The sequence below is a fragment of the Epinephelus lanceolatus genome, chromosome 11 (genome assembly GCF_041903045.1).
Source record: "Epinephelus lanceolatus isolate andai-2023 chromosome 11, ASM4190304v1, whole genome shotgun sequence".
Taxonomy (NCBI): domain Eukaryota; kingdom Metazoa; phylum Chordata; class Actinopteri; order Perciformes; family Serranidae; genus Epinephelus; species Epinephelus lanceolatus.
In genome coordinates this window covers 44,263,716-44,287,500 of record NC_135744.1, presented here as the reverse complement: position 1 = coordinate 44,287,500, position 23,785 = coordinate 44,263,716, and the positions used below count along the sequence as shown (strand labels likewise).

The 23,785-nt window shown below is 42.5% G+C and overlaps 5 protein-coding genes across 5 annotated transcripts; 2 read left to right on the top strand and 3 right to left on the bottom strand.

Moving 5' to 3' along the window:
* The first annotated feature begins 10,643 nt into the window (after positions 1–10,643).
* LOC117269249 (histone H2A-like) lies at positions 10,644–11,158 on the top strand. Its single transcript, XM_033646153.2, has one exon. The coding sequence runs from the start codon at positions 10,753–10,755 to the stop codon at positions 11,134–11,136; it is 384 nt and encodes a 127-aa protein (XP_033502044.2). The 5' UTR covers positions 10,644–10,752; the 3' UTR covers positions 11,137–11,158.
* A 531-nt stretch (positions 11,159–11,689) lies between these two features.
* On the bottom strand, positions 11,690–12,231 carry LOC117250508 (histone H3-like). The gene has a single exon (XM_033616533.2). It carries the CDS (start codon positions 12,170–12,172, stop codon positions 11,762–11,764), a length of 411 nt encoding a protein of 136 aa, XP_033472424.2. The 5' UTR covers positions 12,173–12,231; the 3' UTR covers positions 11,690–11,761.
* A 1,262-nt stretch (positions 12,232–13,493) lies between these two features.
* On the bottom strand, positions 13,494–14,237 carry LOC144464771 (histone H2B 7-like). The gene has a single exon (XM_078172679.1). It carries the CDS (start codon positions 14,202–14,204, stop codon positions 13,821–13,823), a length of 384 nt encoding a protein of 127 aa, XP_078028805.1. The 5' UTR covers positions 14,205–14,237; the 3' UTR covers positions 13,494–13,820.
* A 566-nt stretch (positions 14,238–14,803) lies between these two features.
* Positions 14,804–17,201, bottom strand: LOC117270469 (histone H4). The gene has a single exon (XM_078172098.1). It carries the CDS (start codon positions 17,163–17,165, stop codon positions 16,854–16,856), a length of 312 nt encoding a protein of 103 aa, XP_078028224.1. The 5' UTR covers positions 17,166–17,201; the 3' UTR covers positions 14,804–16,853.
* A 2,139-nt stretch (positions 17,202–19,340) lies between these two features.
* Positions 19,341–22,342, top strand: LOC117250509 (E3 ubiquitin-protein ligase RNF26-like). The gene is made up of 2 exons (XM_033616534.2): positions 19,341–19,442; positions 20,862–22,342. Exon 2 carries the CDS (start codon positions 20,868–20,870, stop codon positions 22,137–22,139), a length of 1,272 nt encoding a protein of 423 aa, XP_033472425.2. The 5' UTR covers positions 19,341–19,442; positions 20,862–20,867; the 3' UTR covers positions 22,140–22,342.
* Positions 22,343–23,785: the final 1,443 nt, after the last annotated feature.

Genomic DNA, 23,785 nt, shown 5'->3' with positions numbered 1-23,785 from the left:
ATTATAGGCTGACAAGGTGTTCGGTTTAAGAACGCTCATCAGATTATTTTCTAATAATACAAACAGATAATCTGATGGAGTTGATGTTGATGTTAGCAGCAGATGAAGGTCAGTCAGTGTGATCTGTGGTGACGACGCAGCTGCATCAATGTTTCCTACAGAGAAACTTGTTCACACATTGTGTTGACTTCACTTCTGTTCGTGTGCAGGTAACGATGACGACTGTCAAATGATTGACTTATCTCATACCTTAATAAAACCAGAGCAGGTGTTATAGTGTGTTGGTCCATGCATCATTATGCTGCACATGCTAAACTCATGTCCAAATAAATTAATTAATAAATAAATAGGGTTGAGTTTCTTCACTAATATCAGAGGAAGTCAAAACATTAATAACTAAAGACATGTTGGAACTTTGGTAGAAAACGTGATGAGGACAAAATATATCATTATAAAAAACAAGAGACACACAACACAGCGTTTACAGAAGAGAGGTCGTTCTGTTTGAGCTTTTTATTATGAAACAGTATAATGTGCATGTATTTTATGTCACACTACATTTTCTGTTGTTGTTGTTGTTGTTATTTTCTCCACAGTCTAAAGCTCCTGACACACCAAGCTGACGGTCGGCTGTTGACCAAAGTCGGGCCGTCGGTGAGCGTCTGTCGCCCTAGTTTTTGCGGTGTGTCCCGCACCGTTGGCACTTAAGCGTTGGCGGCTTTTCGGCCGATTGAGCATGTTGAATCGGCGGCGGAGCTTGACGGTGAGAGAGATCACTCTGATTGGCTGTTCAGGTTTTATTTCCTCACCCCTGTAGCGAGTGAATCTGCCTGTAGTGAAACCGGGGCTAACCGGTGCTTCCTCCTCAGGCTCCACTTCACTCAGCTGCCCCACAGACCCGCTGCTTCTTCACACTTTAACCTGAATAACAAACCGGAGCTAGCTGGGAGCGGCTAGCGGAGCGTTAGCCGCAGCATGACCGGAGGGAAGCACAGCCAGTTAGCCTCCGCTAGTCTCTGAGCTAGCCCCGGCTCTCCGTTTGGATCCAACCAGAGCACCGAGCCCTGGTTTGTTATTCAGGTTAAAGTGGGAAGAAGCAGCGGGTTTATCGGGCAGCTGAGTGAAGTGGAGCCTGCGGAGGAAACACCGGGACCGTCTGGATGTAATAGTCCGTGGAGGTGCTGCGGTGCTTGGCTGCACAGATAGGAAACCCCTCGGCTGACAGGATGTACCACTCTCTCACTCCGCTCTCTCTCACGCAGGCGCAGAACGTACGTGCTACTTGGCCGTCGGATGTAGTCCGTGTAGTGTGTTCAAATGCAACTGACACAGGGTGACGTGAGGCGACGTAGACGACGCAACAGTTGGCTTTCGTCACCGCTAGTTCTTTGATGTCGGTTTGGTGTGTCAGGGCCTTAACTGAGCCAAACATAAATAACGTCTGTAGGAAAACATGCTGTATATTTATCTGAGTATAACAAATCTGTATTTGTTTGTGCAGAATCTGTAAACACACAAAACATCAATCATTTAATGACTTTAATAAATCAGTTCAGTATTTTGCTGCTTCATCAAATGTTTCTGTGAAAAGTTCAGGGTTTATTTCTTTAATAAGTTTATACACATAATCTATGGGAACATCTTTTATTTTAAATATTCATTTTGTTCTGTCTTTGGTGTTTTTATTACCTGATGCTTTAAATGTTGTGTGGATGTTTTTCGCCTGTAAATCACTTTGTGTCTGAAACACACTGATGAAGCTGCGTCGTCACCACAGATCACACTGACTGACCTTCATCTGCTGCCAACATCAAGACCAGCCCCATAAAACATCTGTAATAATCTGACAGGTGAACGTTCTATCACTTTGTCAGCCTTTAATGTATTTATGATTTTTTTTGATGATTTTATAATAATAATAATAATAATAGGCTAATGATAACACACCTGATCAGATGCTACCAACACACTCAGTGCACACACAAACACAGAGATGTTCCATGACAGTTCGGACACTTGTGTCACAAACAGCTTTAATGTGCACAAAGAGTTCAGGCAGCAGCAGAAGCCAAAGACTCATCAGGCTGCTAAGTGTGTCTCTGGCCTCTGAGCCCCCCTACTCACTCACTCACCTGAGCCCCCCCACTCACTCACTCACCTGAGCCCCCCCACTCACTCACTCACCTGAGCCCCCCCCACTCACTCACCTGAGCCCCCCTACTCACTCACCTGAGCCCCCCCACTCACTCACTCACCTGAGCCCCCCCACTCACTCACTCACCTGAGCCCCCCCACTCACTCACTCACCTGAGCCCCCCCCCTACTCACTCACCTGAGCCCCCCCACTCACTCACCTGAGCCCCCCCCCCACTAACAAAAGACAGAAGGCCAGTGTGTCTGTGACAAAAGCACGCTGGATGTGACAGTTCTGTCTCCAGGTGGACAGGAAGTGTTTTAGAGGCAAATATATAGTTTGATATCTGTTTCTGTCAATTCAAAATGTTTGTTCATTTTCTGTTGTTTATAAAGAAAAATCTGTTGAAAATTCAAATCCATTTTTGTATTTTTTTTTGTTTTTGCTATTACACACTATTGTAAGCATTTAAACCATATAATAACTCTGTATTTACATTGATCTGCAGCTGTGTAACTTCGTCCAGTTCAAACCTGGATGTTGGCACGGCCGGACTCATCTTCCTCTCTCCCTCATCCTCATCAGTACCTCATCAGATGATCATTGATCATTCCTGACCGTGTTCGCTTCATTTTTGCTCCTCTCCAGTTTGTCGAGGTCGGCTGATGGTACACAAACACACCTGGAGGTCTGCACAGAAGAGTCCTGGCTTTCCTTTTCCGGGTTTATCCTGACGTGCTGATGTAATGAACTACTGTGTGACGTCAGGAGCAGTGATGGGCAAAGCAGTTCTTTAGATGTTACTGAATCACTAGAATCAGTTCACTAAAAAGATCCGTTCAAAAGGCTCAGTTCAGTGCTTGGCTGGAAACAAAGTCGGTTCAAACAGTGGGGAGGTGTGTGGTTGTGTCATGTGGCTTGACTGCTGGCTATATTAGCCGTTAGCTTGGAGAAAACGGTCCCTATGAAAGTGTATCACTGAGAAGAAATGATTTGAATCACACAGGGATCGGGGTTACGCTGTTCACCGAGTGATTCGTTTGTCGAGTGATTCGTCACGCAGTAGGCAGTCACTCCCTGCACCCTCGCTGCCTCGCGACTCGTAAGTGATTCATCGTTCGCACGGACCGAATCGGCAGTTCCACTCCTGGCCTGAACGCTCGCTGCTGAGCTCAACTGAACTGAGAAATGAACAAATCAGTTCCAGAAGTGATTAAATTCAGTTTCACTAGCAAGGATCACACCACAACAATATGAAGTTAAACATTTTAATGAATGTTCTGAAGTATGAGATGATGTTGATGGTGAATGAATGTAGAGGGGAGGAACAAAGATGGATGGAGGATGTCGTCAGCCAGGCTGGTCCGGAGGGTACACTGGACGCTGGGCAGAAGGAGACTCAGTGTGGGGGTTCCATCTCAGCGTTATCTGCCCAAGCTGATTATGGACCCCTGGACTATACCTAGAATGAGACATGGGAGGGATGTGCACTAGATGAAATCGGAAGGGATGAGAGGAGTAGTGGAGATGATGAAGAGAAGGGGAAAGGGTGGGCGGGTTGGGAGATCTGAGACGAACGGGGCTGGATGGGTTGGCCAGGTATAAGTAGGCTTGTCAGGTGATTACAGGTGTGGTTGAGGTGTGACCCTGCTCCCGAACCTCAGTTAACTAGTTAACTTCATATGTTCACTCGCCAACGACACAACACTAGTCAGGAGCAGGTTAAACAGTGAATGTAAATATTAAAATGCTGGGATATTTACAGGTCAAGAAGGAATATGCTAGGACAGGTTTTTTCAGGGACCCTTTTAAGTTTGTTGAAGGATTGTTCAGCCAGGAAAAGGGAGGGCAGCTTAAAGCAGAAAGGTTAGAGGTTGAAGAATATTTGAGAAACACGTATTCAGATTTGGAGAAGAATAGGATAGTAGGTTTCCCACCTGATATCCCTCCATTAGGAGGGATAGAGCATGAGATGGATGTCAGGCCACCTAGGTGGAAGGAAGTTCAGGAGGTGGTCAGGCGTGCAAAGGCTTCTTCGGCCCCAGGGCCTAATGGAGTCCCCTACCGGGTTTATAAAAGTGCGCCTGATACCCTTAAATTTTTGTGGAAACAGCTAAGAATAGTTTGGGCAAACCAAATTATACCAAGAGCATGGCGTAGGGCAGGGGGTGTCCTCATTCCTAAGGAGAAGGAGCCTGTGGACCTTAGCCAGTTCCGGATGATTTCTCTCTTGAATGTGGAGGGGAAGATTTTCTTTAGTGTAGTAGCGCAGAGACTAGCTAGCTACTTAGAAAGGAATAGCTTAATAGATACCATGGTGCAGAAGGCAGGAATACCAGGTTTTTCAGGGTGTTTAGAGCATACTAGCATGATCTGGCACCAGATTCAGGCAGCGAAGATTAACAAAAGGGACCTACATGTAATATTTTTAGATCTTGCAAATGCGTTTGGTTCAGTACCGCACAGCCTCATTTGGAGTGCGTTTGACTACTTCAGAGTGCCACAGGTAGTTGTTAACTTAGTGAAAGCATATTTTCAGGATATTAGGTTGTGTCTAAGTACAGCAGGTTTCACAACAGGTTGGCAGAGGCTAGAAATAGGCATCATGGCAGGGTGTACAATTTCTCCATTAGCATTTACTATGGCAATGGAAGTAATCATCAGGGCTTCTAAGTGGGTGGTAGGTGGGGAGAGACGGCAGAATGGGTTGCATCTTCCACCAGTTAGGGCTTACATGGATGACATGACACTGGTGACCACAACAATGCCATGTACAAAGAGGCTACTAGAGAAGGTAAATAAGAACCTCAAGTGGGCCAGCATGAAAATCAAGCCTAGTAAATCTAGAAGCATCTCGATATGTAGAGGGAAGTTAAGTGATAGGAAGTTTGTCATAGATGATGAGGACATCCCAACAATTAGGGAAAAATCAGTAAAGAGCTTAGGTAGGTGGTACAATGTAGAGTTGAATGATAAGGAACAGGTGGTGAAATTTAGAAAAGATGTGGCTGAAGGATTGGATAGAATAGATAAATCAGAACTTCCAGGAAAGTTGAAGTTGTGGTGTTTGCAATTTGGGCTATATCCTAGGTTAATGTGGCCACTGTCAATTTATGAAATTCCAATATCTGTTGTGGAGAGAATGGAAAGGTCGGTTAGCTCCTACATTAGGAAGTGGTTGGGCGCTCCTAGGTGCCTAAGTAGTGTTGCATTGTATGGAAAAGGGATACTTCAGCTGTCAGTATCTAGTTTAACAGAGGAATTTAAATGTACCAAGGTCAGGACAGAGCTGTTGTTATCTGGGAGTAAGGACGTGGTAGTTAGGAGTGTGGTTCCAAATCCAACCAAGGGGAGGAAGTGGAACCCAAGATCGGCAGTTCAGGAGGCAGAGGCAGCTCTTAGACATGCAGAGATTGTAGGTTGGTGATCAGTTTGGCCGGGGAGGCCTGGGGCTTGGCTCAGGCAAACCGGTATGGAATACAGCAGGTCTCAAAGATAAAAGAAAGCTGGTTGTAGAACAGATACGCAGACAGGAAGAGATATTAAGGGGTGCAAAGGTAGTGGCCCAGGCTAAACAGGGACAGTGGTTGAATTGGGAAAGTGTAGAGAAGAGGAAGCTTAGTTCGAGGGACCTGTGGAGTATGGAGGAGAATCGTATTAGATTCCTGGTAGGGGCTACATACGATGTGTTACCAACCCCCCAGAACCTAAAACTGTGGGTAAATGAGGACCCATCATGCCCACTGTGTTCACGTACCGCAACTTTAAAGCATATTTTGTCAGGCTGTAAAGTTAGCTTGTCACAAGGCCGATATACATGGCGACATAATCAGGTGTTGAAATGTTTAGCTGCAGGCATCGAAGGGAAATGAAGACAGGTGAATTCAGAAGGTGTTAAGGATAGGGGCTTAGTAATTCAGTTTGTCCGTGAGGGAGAGAAATACAGAAGGGATAAGTTAGTGAGGAGGCAAGGGTGTGGGCGCCTAGAAGGTGCTTGTGATTGGGAAATGCAAGTAGATTTAGGGGGAAAGCTTGTTGTTCCTCAGGAAATAGTCTGTACCAGGCAGAGGCCTGACTTAGTGTTGTGGTCAGTGAGTCAACAGATAGTTTATTTCATTGAGCTGACAGTTCCTTGGGAAGACTCAGTGGAAGAAGCCTATGAAAGAAAAAAGCTTAGATATGCAGACTTAGGAGCAGAAGCTGAGCAGCGAGGATGGAAGACTAGGATTTGTCCAGTGGAAGTGGGGTGTAGGGGATTCATAGCAAGATCAACTGTCTCGCTCCTGGGGGAACTCGGAGTGCGGGGACAGAGTTTGAGGAAGACAGTGAGGGAAATGTCAGATGAAGCAATTAAATGCAGCCAGTTTATCTATTACAGAAGAAATAATGTCAGCTGGGGGCCAGCAGGGGGAACTACTAAACAGGGCACATAACTCCTTGAGATCAGGTGGAGAGATCCACTTCCTGTCAGGAGAAATCCAGGAAGAGGAAGTATTTAAGGGTGGGAGTGGCCTATTGGAATCCATTTTGTTTGAGACCATGCGGCAAGGTGAGTGTGTTTGCTGATCCTGTAAGTTTATTTATCTCCTTTAACTTTAGCTTATATTGTAGTTATGCTATGTAGCGTGTGAAATAGAGTATGGTGAATGTGCTAGTAAAGGTAGTATCAGCATTGCTTCTGCCTGGAGCTCGCATGTATGGAGCCTGGGCTTGGTTGAAGTTGGCAGTGCTGTTTGGGCTGAGATCACTGTCCAGCCTCCTGGAGGTGTCATTGTTGTGAGGGCTCGTCCTGGGGAGGTAGACTGTACAGCCTAACCCGGCGGGGGAGTGTGATAGCCTAACAAGGCTTCCTTCCCTGGGTCTACCTCCTCTGTGGTAGTATAGGTAAGGTAAAGGAGGTTGTTGGGTTGGTGCTGGGAGCAGTGAGACCTGGCATTAGGGGAGTGTCTCTGGGACGGCAGAGATCACTGTCTAGCCTCCTGGAGGTGTCGTGGGACCAACTAGACGAAACACTGGTGAAAGGAGGTTCCCACCCGATGACCCCAAAGACATGTTAGTTATCACTGCTCACTGGTCTGTATAGTTAAGCCTTGCCATATTAGCTTATCACAGGGCTTAGGAGGTTTTTCACTGAGTGCTGATCCTTTCTCTAGAGCACAAACTTCTTGTGTTTATTTGAATTGAATTTACAGGTTATTATGGGATATTTACAGGTCATTATGAGATATTTACAGGTCATTATGGGATGTTTACAGATTATTATGGGATATTTACAGGTCATTGTGAGATATTCACAGGTCATTATGGGATATTTACAGGTCATTGTGGGATATTTACAGGTCATTGTGAGATATTCACAGGTCATTGTGGGATATTCACAGGTCATTGTGGGATATTTACAGGTTATTATGGGATATTTACAGGTCATTATGGGATATTTACAGGTCATTATGAGATATTTACAGGTTATTATGGGATATTTACAGGTCATTATGGGATATTTACAGGTCATTATGAGATATTTACAGGTTATTATGGGATATTTACAGGTCATTATGGGATATTTACAGGTCATTATGAGATATTTACAGGTCATTATGGGATATTTACAGGTCATTATGGGATATTTACAGGTCATTATGAGATATTTACAGGTTATTATGGGATATTTACAGGTCATTATGGGATATTTACAGGTCATTGTGAGATATTTACAGGTCATTGTGGGATATTTACAGGTCATTGTGTGATATTTACAGGTCATTGTGAGATATTCACAGGTCATTATGGGATATTTACAGGTCATTATGAGATATTTACAGGTCATTATGGGATATTTACAGGTCATTATGAGATATTTACAGGTCATTATGGGATATTTACAGGTCATTATGAGATATTTACAGGTCATTATGGGATATTTACAAGTCATTATGAGATATTTACAGGTCATTATGGGATATTCACAGATCATTATGGGATATTTACAGGTCATTATGGGATATTTACAAGTCATTATGAGATATTTACAGGTCATTATGGGATATTTACAGGTCATTATGGGATATTTACAGGTCATTATGGGATATTTACAAGTCATTATGAGATATTTACAGATTATTATGGGATATTTACAGGTCATTATGGGATATTCACAGATCATTATGGGATATTTACAGGTCATTATGGGATATTTACAAGTCATTATGAGATATTTACAGGTCATTATGGGATATTTACAGGTCATTATGGGATATTTACAGGTCATTATGGGATATTTACAAGTCATTATGAGATATTTACAGATTATTATGGGATATTTACAGGTCATTATGGGATATTCACAGATCATTATGGGATATTTACAGGTCATTATGGGATATTTACAAGTCATTATGAGATATTTACAGGTCATTATGAGATATTTACAGGCCATTATGGGATATTCACAGGTCATTATGAGATATTTACAGGTCATTATCAGATATTTACAGGTCATTATGAGATATTTACAGGTCATTATGAGATATTCACAGGTCATTATGGGATATTCACAGGTCATTATGAGATATTTACAGGTCATTATGGGATATTTACAGGTCATTATGAGATATTTACAGGTCATTGTTGGATATTTACAGGTCATTATGAGATATTTACAGGTCATTATGGGATATTTATAGGTCATTATGAGATATTTACAGGTCATTATGGGATATTTACAGGTCATTATGGGATATTTACAAGTCATTATGGGATATTTACAGGTCATTATGAGATATTTACAGGTCATTGTGGGATATTTACAGGTCATTATGGGATATTCACAGGTCATTGTGGGATATTTACAGGTCATTATGGGATATTTACAGATCATTATGAGATATTTACAGGTCATTGTTGGATATTTACAGGTCATTATGAGATATTTACAGGTCATTGTTGGATATTTACAGGTCATTATGAGATATTTACAGGTCATTGTTGGATATTTACAGGTCATTATGAGATATTTACAGGTCATTGTTGGATATTTACAGGTCATTATGGGATATTTACAGGTCATTATGGGATATTTATAGGTCATTATGAGATATTTACAGGTCATTATGGGATATTTACAGGTCATTATGGGATATTTACAAGTCATTATGGGATATTTACAGGTCATTATGGGATATTTACAGGTCATTATGAGATATTTACAGGTCATTGTGGGATATTTACAGGTCATTATGGGATATTCACAGGTCATTGTGGGATATTTACAGGTCATTATGGGATATTTACAGATCATTATGAGATATTTACAGGTCATTGTTGGATATTTACAGGTCATTATGAGATATTTACAGGTCATTGTTGGATATTTACAGGTCATTATGAGATATTTACAGGTCATTGTTGGATATTTACAGGTCATTATGAGATATTTACAGGTCATTGTTGGATATTTACAGGTCATTATGGGATATTTACAGGTCATATTTACAGGTCATTGTGAGATATTTACAGGTCATATTTACAGGTCATTGTGAGATATTTACAGGTCATATTTACAGGTCAGTGTGAGATATTTACAGGTCATATTTACAGGTCATTGTGAGATATTTACAGGTCATTGTTGGATATTTACAGGTCATTATGGGATATTTACAGGTCATATTTACAGGTCATTGTGAGATATTTACAGGTCATATTTACAGGTCATTGTGAGATATTTACAGGTCATATTTACAGGTCATTGTGAGATATTTACAGGTCATATTTACAGGTCATTATCAGATATTTACAGGCCATTATGAGATATTTACAGGTCATTGTGGGATATTTACAGGTCGTTATGAGATATTTACAGGTCATTATGAGATATTTACAGGTCATTGTGGGATTGAGATGAAACTGAGCTGTGTGTGACCCATTCTAAAATGAGTTTGACTCCTCTGATGTAACTACTGACTGCTTCATAATACTCAGTGATGAGCACATGTTCATAAACAAAAGATATGTGATTTGAACATGTAATCAACCAGATTTTTCTCTGCAGTTTAAGGTGACAGTAAAGATCTTCAGTACACCATGACTGTGTCATATTACAAAGACACTCCTCACACATTCATCTACAGATCATTCATGTCTACAGTCAGAATAATGAAGAGGGAAATCACAGGATAATAAGAACCTTATACACATGTGTAAAATCACACGTTTATTATCTGTAGTGATACCAGAGACTATTTTTTTCCATTTAACTTTTACTGAGCAATATTAAGATGACTGTGGATCATATTATATTGATTTTGAAGTAGCACTAGGAATATATTTTATTCATAAAGCACTTTTCACAGAACTCAAAGACACTTTGCATTAGTTAAAAACAATGACAGTATATTAAAATACATCAACATCATTCACACGTTAAAAGTCGTTTGAAAACTTTTGATGAGTCACTTCAACTGAGAGAAAGTACAGTGGTAAATATGAACTCTCCTCTGATTGGAGGATCGGAGTCGCGCTCACTTCGGCCAATCACAGTGCAGCTCCCGTAGCTATATAATGCAGTTGATGCGGCGTTATTGTTATATTTCTCTCTTTGAAAGCGAAGAAAATAAAACAAGATGTCTGGTCGTGGAGGAAAAGGCGGGAAGGCGAGAGCTAAGGCGAAGAGCCGCTCATCTCGTGCCGGACTTCAGTTCCCTGTCGGCCGTGTCCACAGGCTCCTGAGGAAGGGGAACTACGCTCAGCGGGTCGGTGCCGGAGCTCCGGTGTACCTGGCGGCGGTGCTGGAGTATCTGACCGCTGAGATCCTGGAGCTGGCTGGGAACGCTGCCCGCGACAACAAGAAGACCAGGATCATCCCCCGTCACCTGCAGCTGGCCGTCCGCAACGACGAGGAGCTCAACAAGCTGCTGGGCGGAGTCACCATCGCTCAGGGCGGCGTGCTGCCCAACATCCAGGCTGTGCTGCTGCCCAAGAAGACCGAGAAGCAGAGCAAGAAGTAAACAAACAAACAAACAAACAAACGGCTCTTTTAAGAGCCACACACACTGAACTAAAGACTCTGATCCTGTCTGGTCTATCAACATGTTAATAACTGTGTGTAACATTAATATGAATGCACCTCCATTTTGCAGAGACAATGATGGCGGACAGGCTCCTCTCAAACACTTTCTGAACTCACTCAAAAGCCAGTTGACTTAATAAATGTTGATTGCAGCAGAGCCTGTCCACAGGGTGGACTAATACAAAGTAAGGAAACATAATCCAAATCCACTGGAATTTCTCAATGGTGGGATCAATAAAGGTCTATTTTATGTCATCTTACATTTTTGAAAAATGACAGCACGCCACAGAAACCTCTGTCGCCGCTGACCAGTGTTTGAGGTGTAACTGCAGAGTGACACAGACACACAGAGGTTCTGCTGCACAGCTAGAAATCCCGCTTCAGGAGCGCAGTTCAACACTTAAATAGTTTAAATAGTTGCTGGATTGATCACGTGCTTGCTGTGATGTTACCAGTGTGTGTCAGGGGACGTGTAGCTCTGTTAGTGTGTGTATGTGGCTCTTAAAAGAGCCGTTGGTTTTACTGAGTGGTCTGAGATCAGCCTCAGCTGGTGCGGGCTGAGTCTAAGCCCTCTCTCCGCGGATCCTGCGGGCCAGCTGGATGTCTTTGGGCATGATGGTGACCCTCTTGGCGTGGATGGCGCACAGATTAGTGTCCTCGAAGAGACCCACCAGGTAAGCCTCGCTGGACTCCTGCAGAGCCATGACGGCGGAGCTCTGGAAGCGCAGGTCGGTCTTGAAGTCCTGAGCGATCTCCCTGACCAGGCGCTGGAAGGGCAGCTTGCGGATCAGCAGCTCTGTGGACTTCTGGTAGCGGCGGATCTCTCGGAGGGCCACGGTACCGGGCCTGTAACGGTGAGGCTTCTTGACTCCGCCGGTGGCCGGGGCGCTCTTGCGGGCAGCTTTGGTGGCCAGCTGCTTCCTGGGAGCTTTTCCTCCGGTGGATTTACGGGCGGTCTGCTTGGTTCTTGCCATCTTGGTTTATTAGCTCTCTGTGTGTTCACAGCGAAACAAGGAATACTGACGCACTGTCAACAGCCGCCTTATAAAGGAGCTGCCGGAGACAGGGCGGCGCTCATTGGTCCAGGCCGGGACCAATGAGCACGCGCACTCAGGCTCATCAGCTATTGGTCAAAACAAATTCGAAATATAAAGCGCGCGCACAGAGGCTGGTCTAAAGAGAGAGTTTGAGACTCAAAGTGAGACAGGTGTACGATCAATAATCCCAAAAAAGGCCAAATGTACGATAATTTGATGTTTCATGAATGTGTGGTTTTAATCAGTATGCTGGAGTTTTTGTGAGCCCTGAAGGCATCTGTTCCCATGTGACATGTTTCCAGCCAATCACACTTCAGCGAGAATAAGATTCAAAACAGAAGAAGAAAAACAGAAGCAAGGAAAATGGAAAATAAAGTAAACACTAGAGTGACTATATTTAAGCAGCATCACACTGGAGGTCGTGACGTTGTACTGTGTCACAGCCGTGAAGATATACAGTCCAACGTCACTCCCTCCAGTGTGATGTTGCTTTTATCCAACAGGTCAACAACAGCTTAAACAGCAATGCTGAGTAAGGAAATGTTAACAAAAGGTGATGAAATAAATTATTTAAGTATGTTATGTAGCTCCACAAAAAAACAGTTCCCCCGGTCTGTTGCCAGGCAACGCAGCACACACGCCAGGAACTCACTAGCTACCTTGTATTTACATTGATCTGCAGCTGTGTAACTTCGTCCAGTTCAAACCTGGATGTTGGCACGGCCGGACTCAAACACACCTGGAGGTCTGCACACAAGAGTCCTGGCTTTCCTTTTCCTCGTCCTCTCCTGACGACCTCTCACAATTTAATTCACATGTAACTTTGGGGGAAATATCCATCTTCTTGGTGTAACGCTATAGTGTCAGTTTGTGTCAGTGTAGCGAGTGTGACAGCTGGTTAATTAACGGTTGTGTTTATATTTATAACACCTGTGAGCGGAGTGATTTTACTGTTACATGTCCCAGTGATGTTATACTCTATATCAGCACTCACGGACGGAATGCCTCTCGTCCAATCAAATTACCCAGTCAAAACTAACTGTTGTATAGCTGCCTATAGCGCATCAGTAGGCTTGTTATTTTGGTTATGGCGGATGTACGATAATTTCCCTCAAAATACGATAATTTTGAGTCTCTGGTACGATAATCCTACATTTCCCACCTGGCAGCGCTGCAGACACAATCAGACTCAGGTGTTCTTCACCTTTAAACATATGAACCTTATATTATCAAATATTAATGTGCAGAAAATATTGACACTGAAATGCTGCGCTGACGTCACTCAGTCTCTTTAAAGACATGATCAGTGCTTTATTATTATTACTATCATCATCATCATCATCATCATTTACAACACTTGATGATTTAAAGAACATGTTGAGTTGTTCCTAAACTCTGGAGTCCTGCAGGTGCAGATGTTTGGTCCTCATGTTGTGCAGTGCTCCGTCACACACTGAATCAACACTGCTGCTGCACGTTTCATATTCAGGGACCAATAACAGGACGAGCTCTGCAGAGTGTGAGTGTGTGGCTCTTAAAAGAGCCTTTGTGTTGTAGCTGTGTCGCTGAGTGAGAGCAGAGGTGTTTACTTGGAGCTGGTGTACTTGGTGACGGCCTTGGTGCCCTCAGACACGGCGTGCTTGGCCAGCTCCCCGGGCAGCAGCAGGCGGACGGCGGTCTGGATCTCCCTGGAAGTGATGGTGGAGCGCTTGTTGTAGTGAGCCAGACGGGAGGCCTCACCGGCGATGCGCTCAAAGATGTCGCTGACGAAGGAGTTCATGATGGTCATGGCCTTGGAGGAGATGCCGGTGTCGGGGTGGACCTGCTTCAGCACCTTGTACACGTAGATAGCGTAGCTCTCCCTCCTCTTCTTGGACTTCCTCTTCTTGTTGCCGGTCTTGGTGGTTTTAGCCGCGGCTTTCTTTGAGCCCTTCCGGCCCGCTGGAGTTTTGGTTGTTGCGTCAGGCATGGTTGTGTCTGAAGACTGTCGTTCGACAGGTAATGCGGCTGTGCTTACAGCTGGTACAACTTGTATGCGCTTCATGCAAATTTGACTGTGCTGTTGCTCGTACAGGATTGGCTGACACGCTCTAGACGCAACAGCGCATGCGCCAAACATGAGCTCCTCAATCCTCTGAAGCCTGAGCTCATTATGTCTGTCAGATCAATCAATCAATCAATCAATCAAATGATAAAATTACATCATAAATAAATATATAAACTAAACTAGGGAAATATTACATTTGTAATTATTACTGTTAAATTTTAAAGTTGTGCTACATTATTATATTATATATTATATATAATACATACAACACAATAATAGCTTTACTTTTTCTAACTTTAACTTTTTAAAATAAATAATGATAATAATAATGATAAATAATGATAATAAACAAAAGCTTCGGAAAATTATTTTAAGAATTGAGAACAAACTATTTTTGTAATTATTATTATTATTATTATTATTACATTTTAAAATCATGTTACATTGTTATATTATCATTGATACTTTTAAACTCTTTTTCTTGATTTTTAATTTTCTCTTTTTACATATTTGGAGCCTCTAACAAAAATGCACGTCTTTATAAAACATGTCCATCAGTATTTCTTTACTTTTTAAAAAATGAATAACAGCTTTGAAAAAAAAAATTTAAAAGTAGGGGGAAATTATTTTTGTATTATTATTATTATTATTATTATTATTATTATTATTATTATTATTATTATTATTATTATTATTGTTGTTATTACAGTTAAGAAATGTGTTACAGAATTATTGTAATTTTTAAGGTCCTTTTTCAGGTCATTTTCTTGTTTTTAACTTGTTTTCTTACAACTTTTCTCCTTTCATTAATTTCTGCACGTGCACTTTTTGCATATTTAAAATCTGTAACACAAATGTACATGTTGATCAGTTTTTCTTCTCTTTTTTTTTAAAAACAAATAATAGCTTTACTTTTTCTAACTTTAACTTAAATAATAAAAATAAATAATGGCCTATTTAAATAAACAAAAGCTTCAGAAAATTCTTTTAAGAATTGGGTAAAAGGCTGTTTTTGTAATTATTATTATTATTTTTATCATTATTACATTTTAGAATCATCTTACATTATTATATTGTCATTATAATTTTTAATCTCCTTTTCTTGTTTTTAATTTTCTCTTTTTACATATTTGGAGCCTCTAACCAAAATACACGTCTTTATAAAACATGTCCATCAGTATTTCTTTACTTTTTAAAAAATGAATAACAGCTTTGAAAAAAAATAATTTTAAAAGTAGGGGGAAATTATTTTTGTATTATCATTATTATTATTATTATTACAGTTTAGAATCGTATTATTATTTATTGTAATTTTTAAGTTCCTTTTTCAGGTCATTTTCTTGTTTTTAACTTGTTTTCTTACAACTTTTCTCCTTTCACTAATTTCTGCACATGTGCAAATGGGCCCTTGTACATATTTCAGCCCTCTCACACAGATAAACATGTCTGTATAAAACATGTCCATCAGTTTTTCTTTTCTTTCTTCATGTTCATATCATTTGACTGTGCAGCTCAGCACACACTGTCACTCTTCTCTCCGTGCTGTTTATACACGATCCATTTCTCACATTATATTTTGTACATTTTCCAGCTCGAGCTGGATTTGGTTTATTATCTGCAGCTGCTGGTCTGATGTTGGAGGATCAACATGCAAACATTTGCAAGTTTTGGCTTTTTCCTGCCAGTAGTATCTTTCATAAGCATTTCTGACTGTGTGGCAGTTTCAGTATAATGTAGTCAGTCAGTGGACTTTCTCCATTTCAATATTCTGATGAATCTCAGTTGCAATCTGTCACCAATAAGGTTTAAATTTTGGGCCCAGAGAATATGAGATTTCTGAGGTCACAATCAGAGTTACGACTTCCTGTTCCCTTATTTCTGTTTGAAATTGTCTCTGTTGAGTCACGTTAATGTGTTTATTGTGTTTTGAATCAACTAAACTTTACAGCATTTGACAGAAAGCCCAACCTGTGTTTGGAAGTGTAACTGTAGTGACACACACACACACACACACACACACACACACACACACACACACACACACACACACACACACACCCCTCCCAAGAGCTGCTCTGTCACCAAACTCCACTTAGAAATCACTTAATCTTTTACAAGGAAACACAAACCTGACGAGTTTGACTCAAGACGTCACCTGAGTCAGTGAGACGGAGGCTACTGTTGTATTCGGCACATATGTACCAAACACACCATCCGCCCGGCCTCCCTCCACTGACATGATGCCTGTGTTACTGTGTTACCTAAGTTACTGTGACTCAGTCCTTGATTCTCACTCTGAGCTGAGCTGTTTTCAGCGGACATGGTTTGAAGGTCCTGACCCACATTATCGCTCGTTGTTCTCTGTGGTCTCGAAATTGAGACGTTACAAAACACCGACATTTTGTTTTACCACCCACAGTCAGTTATCACTACACTGTTTATTTAAACCAAACCAAGACTTTAAACCAACAATGATTATTAAGTACGTGTTAGGACGTGTCTCTTGAGGTGAGAGTGTGCGGCTCTTAAAAGAGCCTTTGTGTTGTTGAGTATCAGCGGGTCAGTGACGGTTTAACCTCCGAAGCCGTACAGGGTGCGGCCCTGCCTCTTGAGAGCGTACACCACATCCATGGCGGTCACCGTCTTCCGCTTGGCGTGCTCGGTGTAGGTGACGGCGTCACGGATGACGTTCTCCAGGAAGACCTTGAGCACCCCGCGGGTCTCCTCGTAGATGAGACCGGAGATACGCTTCACTCCGCCGCGGCGAGCCAGACGGCGGATGGCGGGTTTGGTGATTCCCTGGATGTTATCACGGAGAACTTTACGGTGACGCTTGGCGCCTCCTTTACCGAGTCCTTTGCCTCCTTTGCCTCTGCCGCTCATGGTTGATGCTTCGATGATTCCACAGTGCCTCCGCTCGGAAGGCACTCAGAGTATAAATCGTATCTGCGGACGTAAAAGAGAGCAGGCATGAGGATCTGATGGGAGGAGCCAGATTCTGCTGCCCCGCCCACAATTTAAAAACTGGTTTCCGTCATCATGAAAACTGCGCATGTGCCAGGACTTCCTGGTTATGTTCCTGCTTCAAAACAAAAGCATGAAAGTGAACTAAAAATAAAATTGTTAAACAGAAAAATCACCAACAATACTGTCATTTATTATTCATAAGGAGTTTTTTTTAGAAATGAAAACTTTTATCATCATATCAATATAAATATTAATCAGTCTGACATCAATCTCCTCTGGCTGTTTCAGATCGATGACTGCAGCTGAGTCGCAACATATAAAAATTATATTTAAAAAAAAAAAAAAGAAGAAGGATTTCCTTCTTTAGGAAAAAGAAGAAATTTAGGAAAGTTTGTCAGCTTGTGGAACTGTTATTAAATGTATATATATCAATATTCACATTATAAGCCCATCATCATTGGTAATATATACACTCAGCGGCCACTTTATTAGGTACACCTTGTTGGTTCCAGGTTGGACCCCCTGTTTAATTCTTGGTGTCACAGACTCAACAAGGTGCTGGAAACATTCCTCAGAGAGTTTGGTCCATATTGACATGATGACATCACACAGTTGATCCATGATGAGAATCTCCCGTTCCAGCACATCCCAAAGGTGCTCTATTGGACTGAGATCTGGTGACTGTGGAGGCCATTGGAGTACAGTGAACTCATTGTCATGTTTGAGATGATGTGAGCTTTGTGACATGGTGCGTTATCCTGCTGGAAGTAGCCATCAGAAGATGGGTACACTGTGGTCATAAAGGGATGGACACGCTCAGCAACAATACTCAGGTAGGCTGTGGTGTTTAAACCATGCTCAGTTGGTACTAAGAAAATCTCCCCCACACCATTACACCACCAGCAGCAGCCTGAAGCGTTGATACAAGGCAGGATGGATCCATGCTTCCATCTGAATGTGGTTTTTCCAATCTTCTATTGTCCAGTTTTGGTGAATTGTAGCCTCAGTTTCCTGTTGTTAGCTGACAGGAGTGGCACCTGGTGTGGTCTTCTGCTGCTGTAGCCCATCTGCTTCAAGGTTGGACAAGGTGTTGTTGCTTCAGAGATGCTCTTCTGCACACCTTGGTTGGAACCAGTGCTTATTTGACTTCCTGTTGCCTTTCTATCATCTTGAACCAGTCTGGCCATTCTCCTCTGACCTCTGGCATCAACAAGGCATTTTGGCTCACTGGATATTTGCTCTTTTTGGGACCATCCTCTGTAAACCCTAGAGATGGTTGTGCTGAAAATCCCAGTAAATACTCAGACCAGCCCGTCTGGCACCAACAACCATGCCACGTTCAGAGTCACTTCAATCACCTTTCTTCATCATTCTGATGCTCCGTTTGAACTTCAGCAGCTCGTCTTCATCATGTCTACATGACTCAGTGTTAATGAACTGCTGACACCTGATTGGCTGATTAGCTGTTTACACTGATAAGCTGTTGAACTGGTGTACCTAATAAAGTGGCCAGTGAGGGTATATTCAAAAACCACCAATAAGAACAAATGCAAAACTTCCTTGTGTTACAAAACAAAGGTGTTGGTCTGTTGATGATGAGCTAAAAAACTGACTTTATCCAAACTAAAAATAAACTCCTCAGAGATGAAACGTCGGACGATTATAAGACGGACCAGTGATTTATTATTTGGTTATTTCTTATTTGATGGTTTTGGTTTATCTCCTCTGATTATTAAAAGGCTTGATTTGTTTAGATACATATCACAACCCTGAGTGCTGTTAATTTAGCTTTTATTTTCTATGATTAAAGTATAAAAAATCAAAAATAAGAGGGGGTAGGGGCAGAAATCTTCTTCCCCCTAACCCTTTAATATTTGAGTGAGTCGCTCATTTGTTGCTGAATTTGATTTTATTTTTATTTTCTGTCTGTATTATTTTAACATATTCAATAAACGGACCTAAAAAAACAGAAGTTAATTTTATAGTTTTGTATTGATTATTATGCAGTTTGGTAAATATGCTGTTTATAGTCTGATACAGCAGGGGGCGCTGTGCAGCTCATACGATGGTTCGCGGTCCGCCATTAAACTAAAGAAGAAGAAGCTGATTCAAACATGCTAACACTCATGGCTAACACCTGAAGTTGTCCACAGACATTCCGGTGATTAAATCTGTCCGCGCCATGTTGTCACGGTGAGTCACCTCCTCTCAACACAACCTCTGATTCTCCTCCGAAACCTTGTTGTTATTTTATATTTATTTTTAACTCTGACGCTGATGGGTGTGGTGTGCTAGCAGCGTTAGCATGTGGTAGCTAGCTGCCAAAGACACTGAAGGCTTCAGACAGAAAGGATAAATACGTATTTAATGAATAATAATGTTCTGGTATTTTCTCAAAGTAAAGGTTATTTTATGTTTTTATCATCTACGCTCAGATATCTTCACTGTACTCAGTTAATGTAAGATACAGAAGCTCCGATGTACCGCCAAACTCAATGTGGAAATCAATTAATATGATGTTTACATGAAAACACAAAACTCACGAGTTTGACTCAACACCACACCTGAGTCAGTAGGACGTACTCTTATATTCGGCATACATATTATAGAAAGCAACACCCGTTTAAATGGATTTAAACCTACAGAAGGGGTTTTCCTCTCGTTTGTTCGCACAGTCTCCCTCCGCTTAAACGACCCTCCACACTGACTGTAATTCAGTGGTTTTATTTTCACTGTGATCTTTGCTCAGCATCTTTTGAGTGTACTTGTGTTTGAATCGGGAGCTCTGTTTCTTTTACAAACTTATTTATGCAATGATAGATAATGCATTTATTTGACATAGTGCCCTTCACAGAAATTAAGTTAAATTGAAGACAACAAAATCTAATACCACAAAATGAAAGTAAAAGAAAAGTGAAACATTAGAGTAATGAGTGCATGTGGACGGCACTGAAAAGAAAATCATTTTATTTATTTAACCTTTGTTTAATAAGAAAAATTAGTGTACAGATGATTTTACTCTACTGACCAATCAGACTGCAGGGTTCACAGCTCCACCTTTTAGTACCAGATCTGTGTGCTAGGTACCCCAACAGAGGGGGGACCAAACATGGGGACGCTAAGGAACGCTTCTGTTGGGACCATCCACAACTTTTACTGTGGAGACAGAAACAATGAACCGGACTGGTCGGTGGAGACGAGGCTTTTGTTATGTTCCATTGAGTTACTGTTAACAGCGATATCCAACAGCTGTCACCTGCCAAATAAAAATAATAATTCCCCTCAAACAATCAGGGAGCACCAGCAACATCTCCTTTTATGGGGTCGTTGCTCTGACATCATCTCAGCTTCAGTTTAAGGGTTTAAACCTGCGTCTGCGACAAACTCACACTTACATCTGTCAGAAGCTGCAGTGTAACCTCCAGCTGTGATGTGTCGCCTGAAGGCCACCAGAGGTCACCGTAGAGTTTCATACTAGCTTCATGATCCACACTCTGCGTGTTCCTGAGATCAGGTGTGGACGTTGATGCATGTTGGTGTTGATTGGTGCAGAGGAGCTGACAGATGTAATGTGGCGCTCTAACTCCTCTTGTGACTCTCTCCTCTCTGCAGCCGAATATGGAGGAAGTGAACTTTGTGTCTCTTGCCGCTGGGAGATGTGTGGACGCCTGCTGCCTGCTGCTCGACCTGCTCGTCAGGACGTACAGCTGGCTGCTTCGCTTCCTGTCCGGCGTGGGCACTTCCCTCCACGGCACGCTGAACGGCTCCAGTTTGGTTGAATACTGGAACTTTGCTGTTTTCTCCTTCCTCGCCGCCACCGAGGCCGTCTCCAGGACCGCCTGCGGAGCCCTGCACGCCGTGGAGGGCTGGCTGCAGACGCTGGGAGGCGTGTTTGAGAGCTTCAAGATGGTGGGACACCTCTCCTGTCACGTGGCGTTGCGCACCAAGGAGGCGCTGCACTGCTGGCTCCTCTCAGGGAGCTGCATCCTGCGACAGACATGCGAGGGCGTTTGCATCGCGCTCAGCCTCGCGCTCTACTTCGTCAACACGATGGTCAACATCGTCCTCATCAGCATGCAGAACTGTCTGTGTGTGTTGGCGGGCGTCTGGGAGGTGGTGGCGGAGCCCGTGCACAGAGTGGTGGAGCTGGCTCTGACTGTGCTGACCTTCCTGTACAGCTGTCTGGTCGGCACCTCCGTGCTGCTGTGGGCGCCCTGCCAGCTGCTGCTGGACTTCCTGGGCGCACTGGGCCGTGTCTTCTTCACTGTTTTCATGGTGGACTCACACGGCCTGCTCATCACAGCGGCCGTCGTCTCGCTGGCTCTGCTGTTACTGAACCCCAGGCTGCCTGTCCTCGCCGCACAGCTGAGCCTCCGCTTGTTCAACGCTCTGCCGGGAGCTCGTGGCGTCCAGACAAACATTCGCAGGCTGTACGCAGTCATAGTGGAACAAGCTCTGGCCAATCAGGAGGTCCACAGGAGGACTGTACAGGAAGTGAGTAGGATGGGGCTCCCTCAGCCTCACACAGACACTGGTGCTTTAATCGCTGAGGCCGACTTGCTGCCAGCGAGTGAGCCGAGCCAGCCGGACTCCCCGCAGCTCCCCGCTCAGCAGGACGGCGAGGCGGGGAGGACGAGCGCATCCGTTCCAGAGGGCGGCGGCAGCCCTCCGACTGATGGCGAGCTGCTCAGCCTGCTGAAGGAGCAGGAGGAGAGGAAGAAGTGCGTCATCTGTCAGGATTTGAGCAAGACAGTGCTGCTGCTGCCGTGCCGACACCTCTGCCTCTGCCGACCCTGCGCCGACATCCTGACCCAACGCCGACCCGTCCAGCAGCGCTGCTGTCCGCTCTGCCGGCGACCCATCACACAGACCATGGACGTCTTCCTCTGAGGGCCACGAATACAAAGCCTGTGGGCGTTAAACCTGCTCTTCTTCTGTCCTCTAATAATGTCACTCACCTGCAGCCTGTCACATCATTTATTTATTCTTTGTTCCAGTATTTTCTAAAAGAAATCAGAAACTTTTTTAACTTCACTGAACAATATTTATGATGATTCATCTGAAAACTTGAAGATTATATTATTTATTCTATATATCTTGTGTAAATTTGCCAAAATACCAAAACAACAGAGAAGCTCTTTAATCTCTTGATATGTAGGAAGGAGGGTGTAACGGCACACGTGTTCATGGTCAAGTGTTCGCTGCACAGTGAAACACAACATGTCTCTGTGTTTTCTACATGTCAAAGTCACATTTGACACGTCACAAGCAGTTTTATGAAAACAGACTGTGATCAAAATAAAATGCAGAAACAGATGAGTTGATTCAAACGCACATTAAACAAACACATTAAACACATTAAACGCACATTAAACAAACACATTAAACATACACTAAATACACACATTAAACACACATTAAACACACATTAAATACACATTAAACACACATTAAACACACAATAAACACACATTAAATACACATTAAACACACACTAAATACACACATTAAACACACATTAAATACATTAAACACACAATAAACACACATTAAATACACATTAAACACATTAAATACACACATTAAACACATTAAACACACATTAAACACTAGGGATGCAAACAATGAATTGATTATCGATTAATTGTCAATAAGAAATTACTCGATTAAAATAAATTCATTGCAATTAGTTGTGTTTTTAAACCCGTAATTCCCCGCCAGTCTGTGTGAGGGCGCTCTTGACGCCAGATGTACTTGACACACACGCGAGAACACACTAGAAGCAGGGCTCTGACGAGAGCAACATAAACACAAAGCGGCATGATGAAGCGGACAAGACGGAGTGCAGTGTGGAGCCAATTTAAGTTGGTTAATGACGACAGAGATGCCAAATGCACAATATGTGGTAGCTTTGTAAACTACAATAACTCCACAAAATACGACACGTTCAGTCGTGCTACATGGAGCGAGTGGATCGGCTTCACAGCCTACAGTCACCACAGCGTTGGGACGGACGGTATGTGCTGCTGGGAAAGCAGAGGGCATTACTCAGCAAATATGTAACATGGTTACAAGTAGCCTGCGTAATACTTTGATATTTACTGTTCAGAATATCTTTGATATGCTACCAAAATACTATTGCCTGCCCTCAAGTGTATCCCAAATATATCCCAAAATAAATCTTTGATTAAGGAATATGATTTGATTTTTTTCCGTATATCATGAGGAAGATATAGCTTTTTATGTTATGTATAGATAGAACCTATTGATTCAGAGGGAAATTCAACTTCTCAGGAAAATCACCGCTTATCAATTAATCAGTCATCGATCGCTAAGATGAAACAACTATCGATTAATGAATTAATCGATAATTTGCATCCCTGTTAAACACACATTAACCACATTAAACACATTAAACACACATTAACCACATTAAACACACATTAACCACATTAAACACATATTAACCACATTAACCACATCAAACACACATTAAACACATATTAACCACATTAACCACATCAAACACACATTAA

Coding starts and splice junctions, on each gene's coding strand:
- LOC117250509 (XM_033616534.2), top strand. CDS start 20,868: ATGGAGGAAGTGAACTTTGTGTCTCTTGCCGCTGGGAGATGTGTGGAC.
- LOC117269249 (XM_033646153.2), top strand. CDS start 10,753: ATGTCTGGTCGTGGAGGAAAAGGCGGGAAGGCGAGAGCTAAGGCGAAG.
- LOC117250508 (XM_033616533.2), bottom strand. CDS start 12,172: ATGGCAAGAACCAAGCAGACCGCCCGTAAATCCACCGGAGGAAAAGCT.
- LOC117270469 (XM_078172098.1), bottom strand. CDS start 17,165: ATGAGCGGCAGAGGCAAAGGAGGCAAAGGACTCGGTAAAGGAGGCGCC.
- LOC144464771 (XM_078172679.1), bottom strand. CDS start 14,204: ATGCCTGACGCAACAACCAAAACTCCAGCGGGCCGGAAGGGCTCAAAG.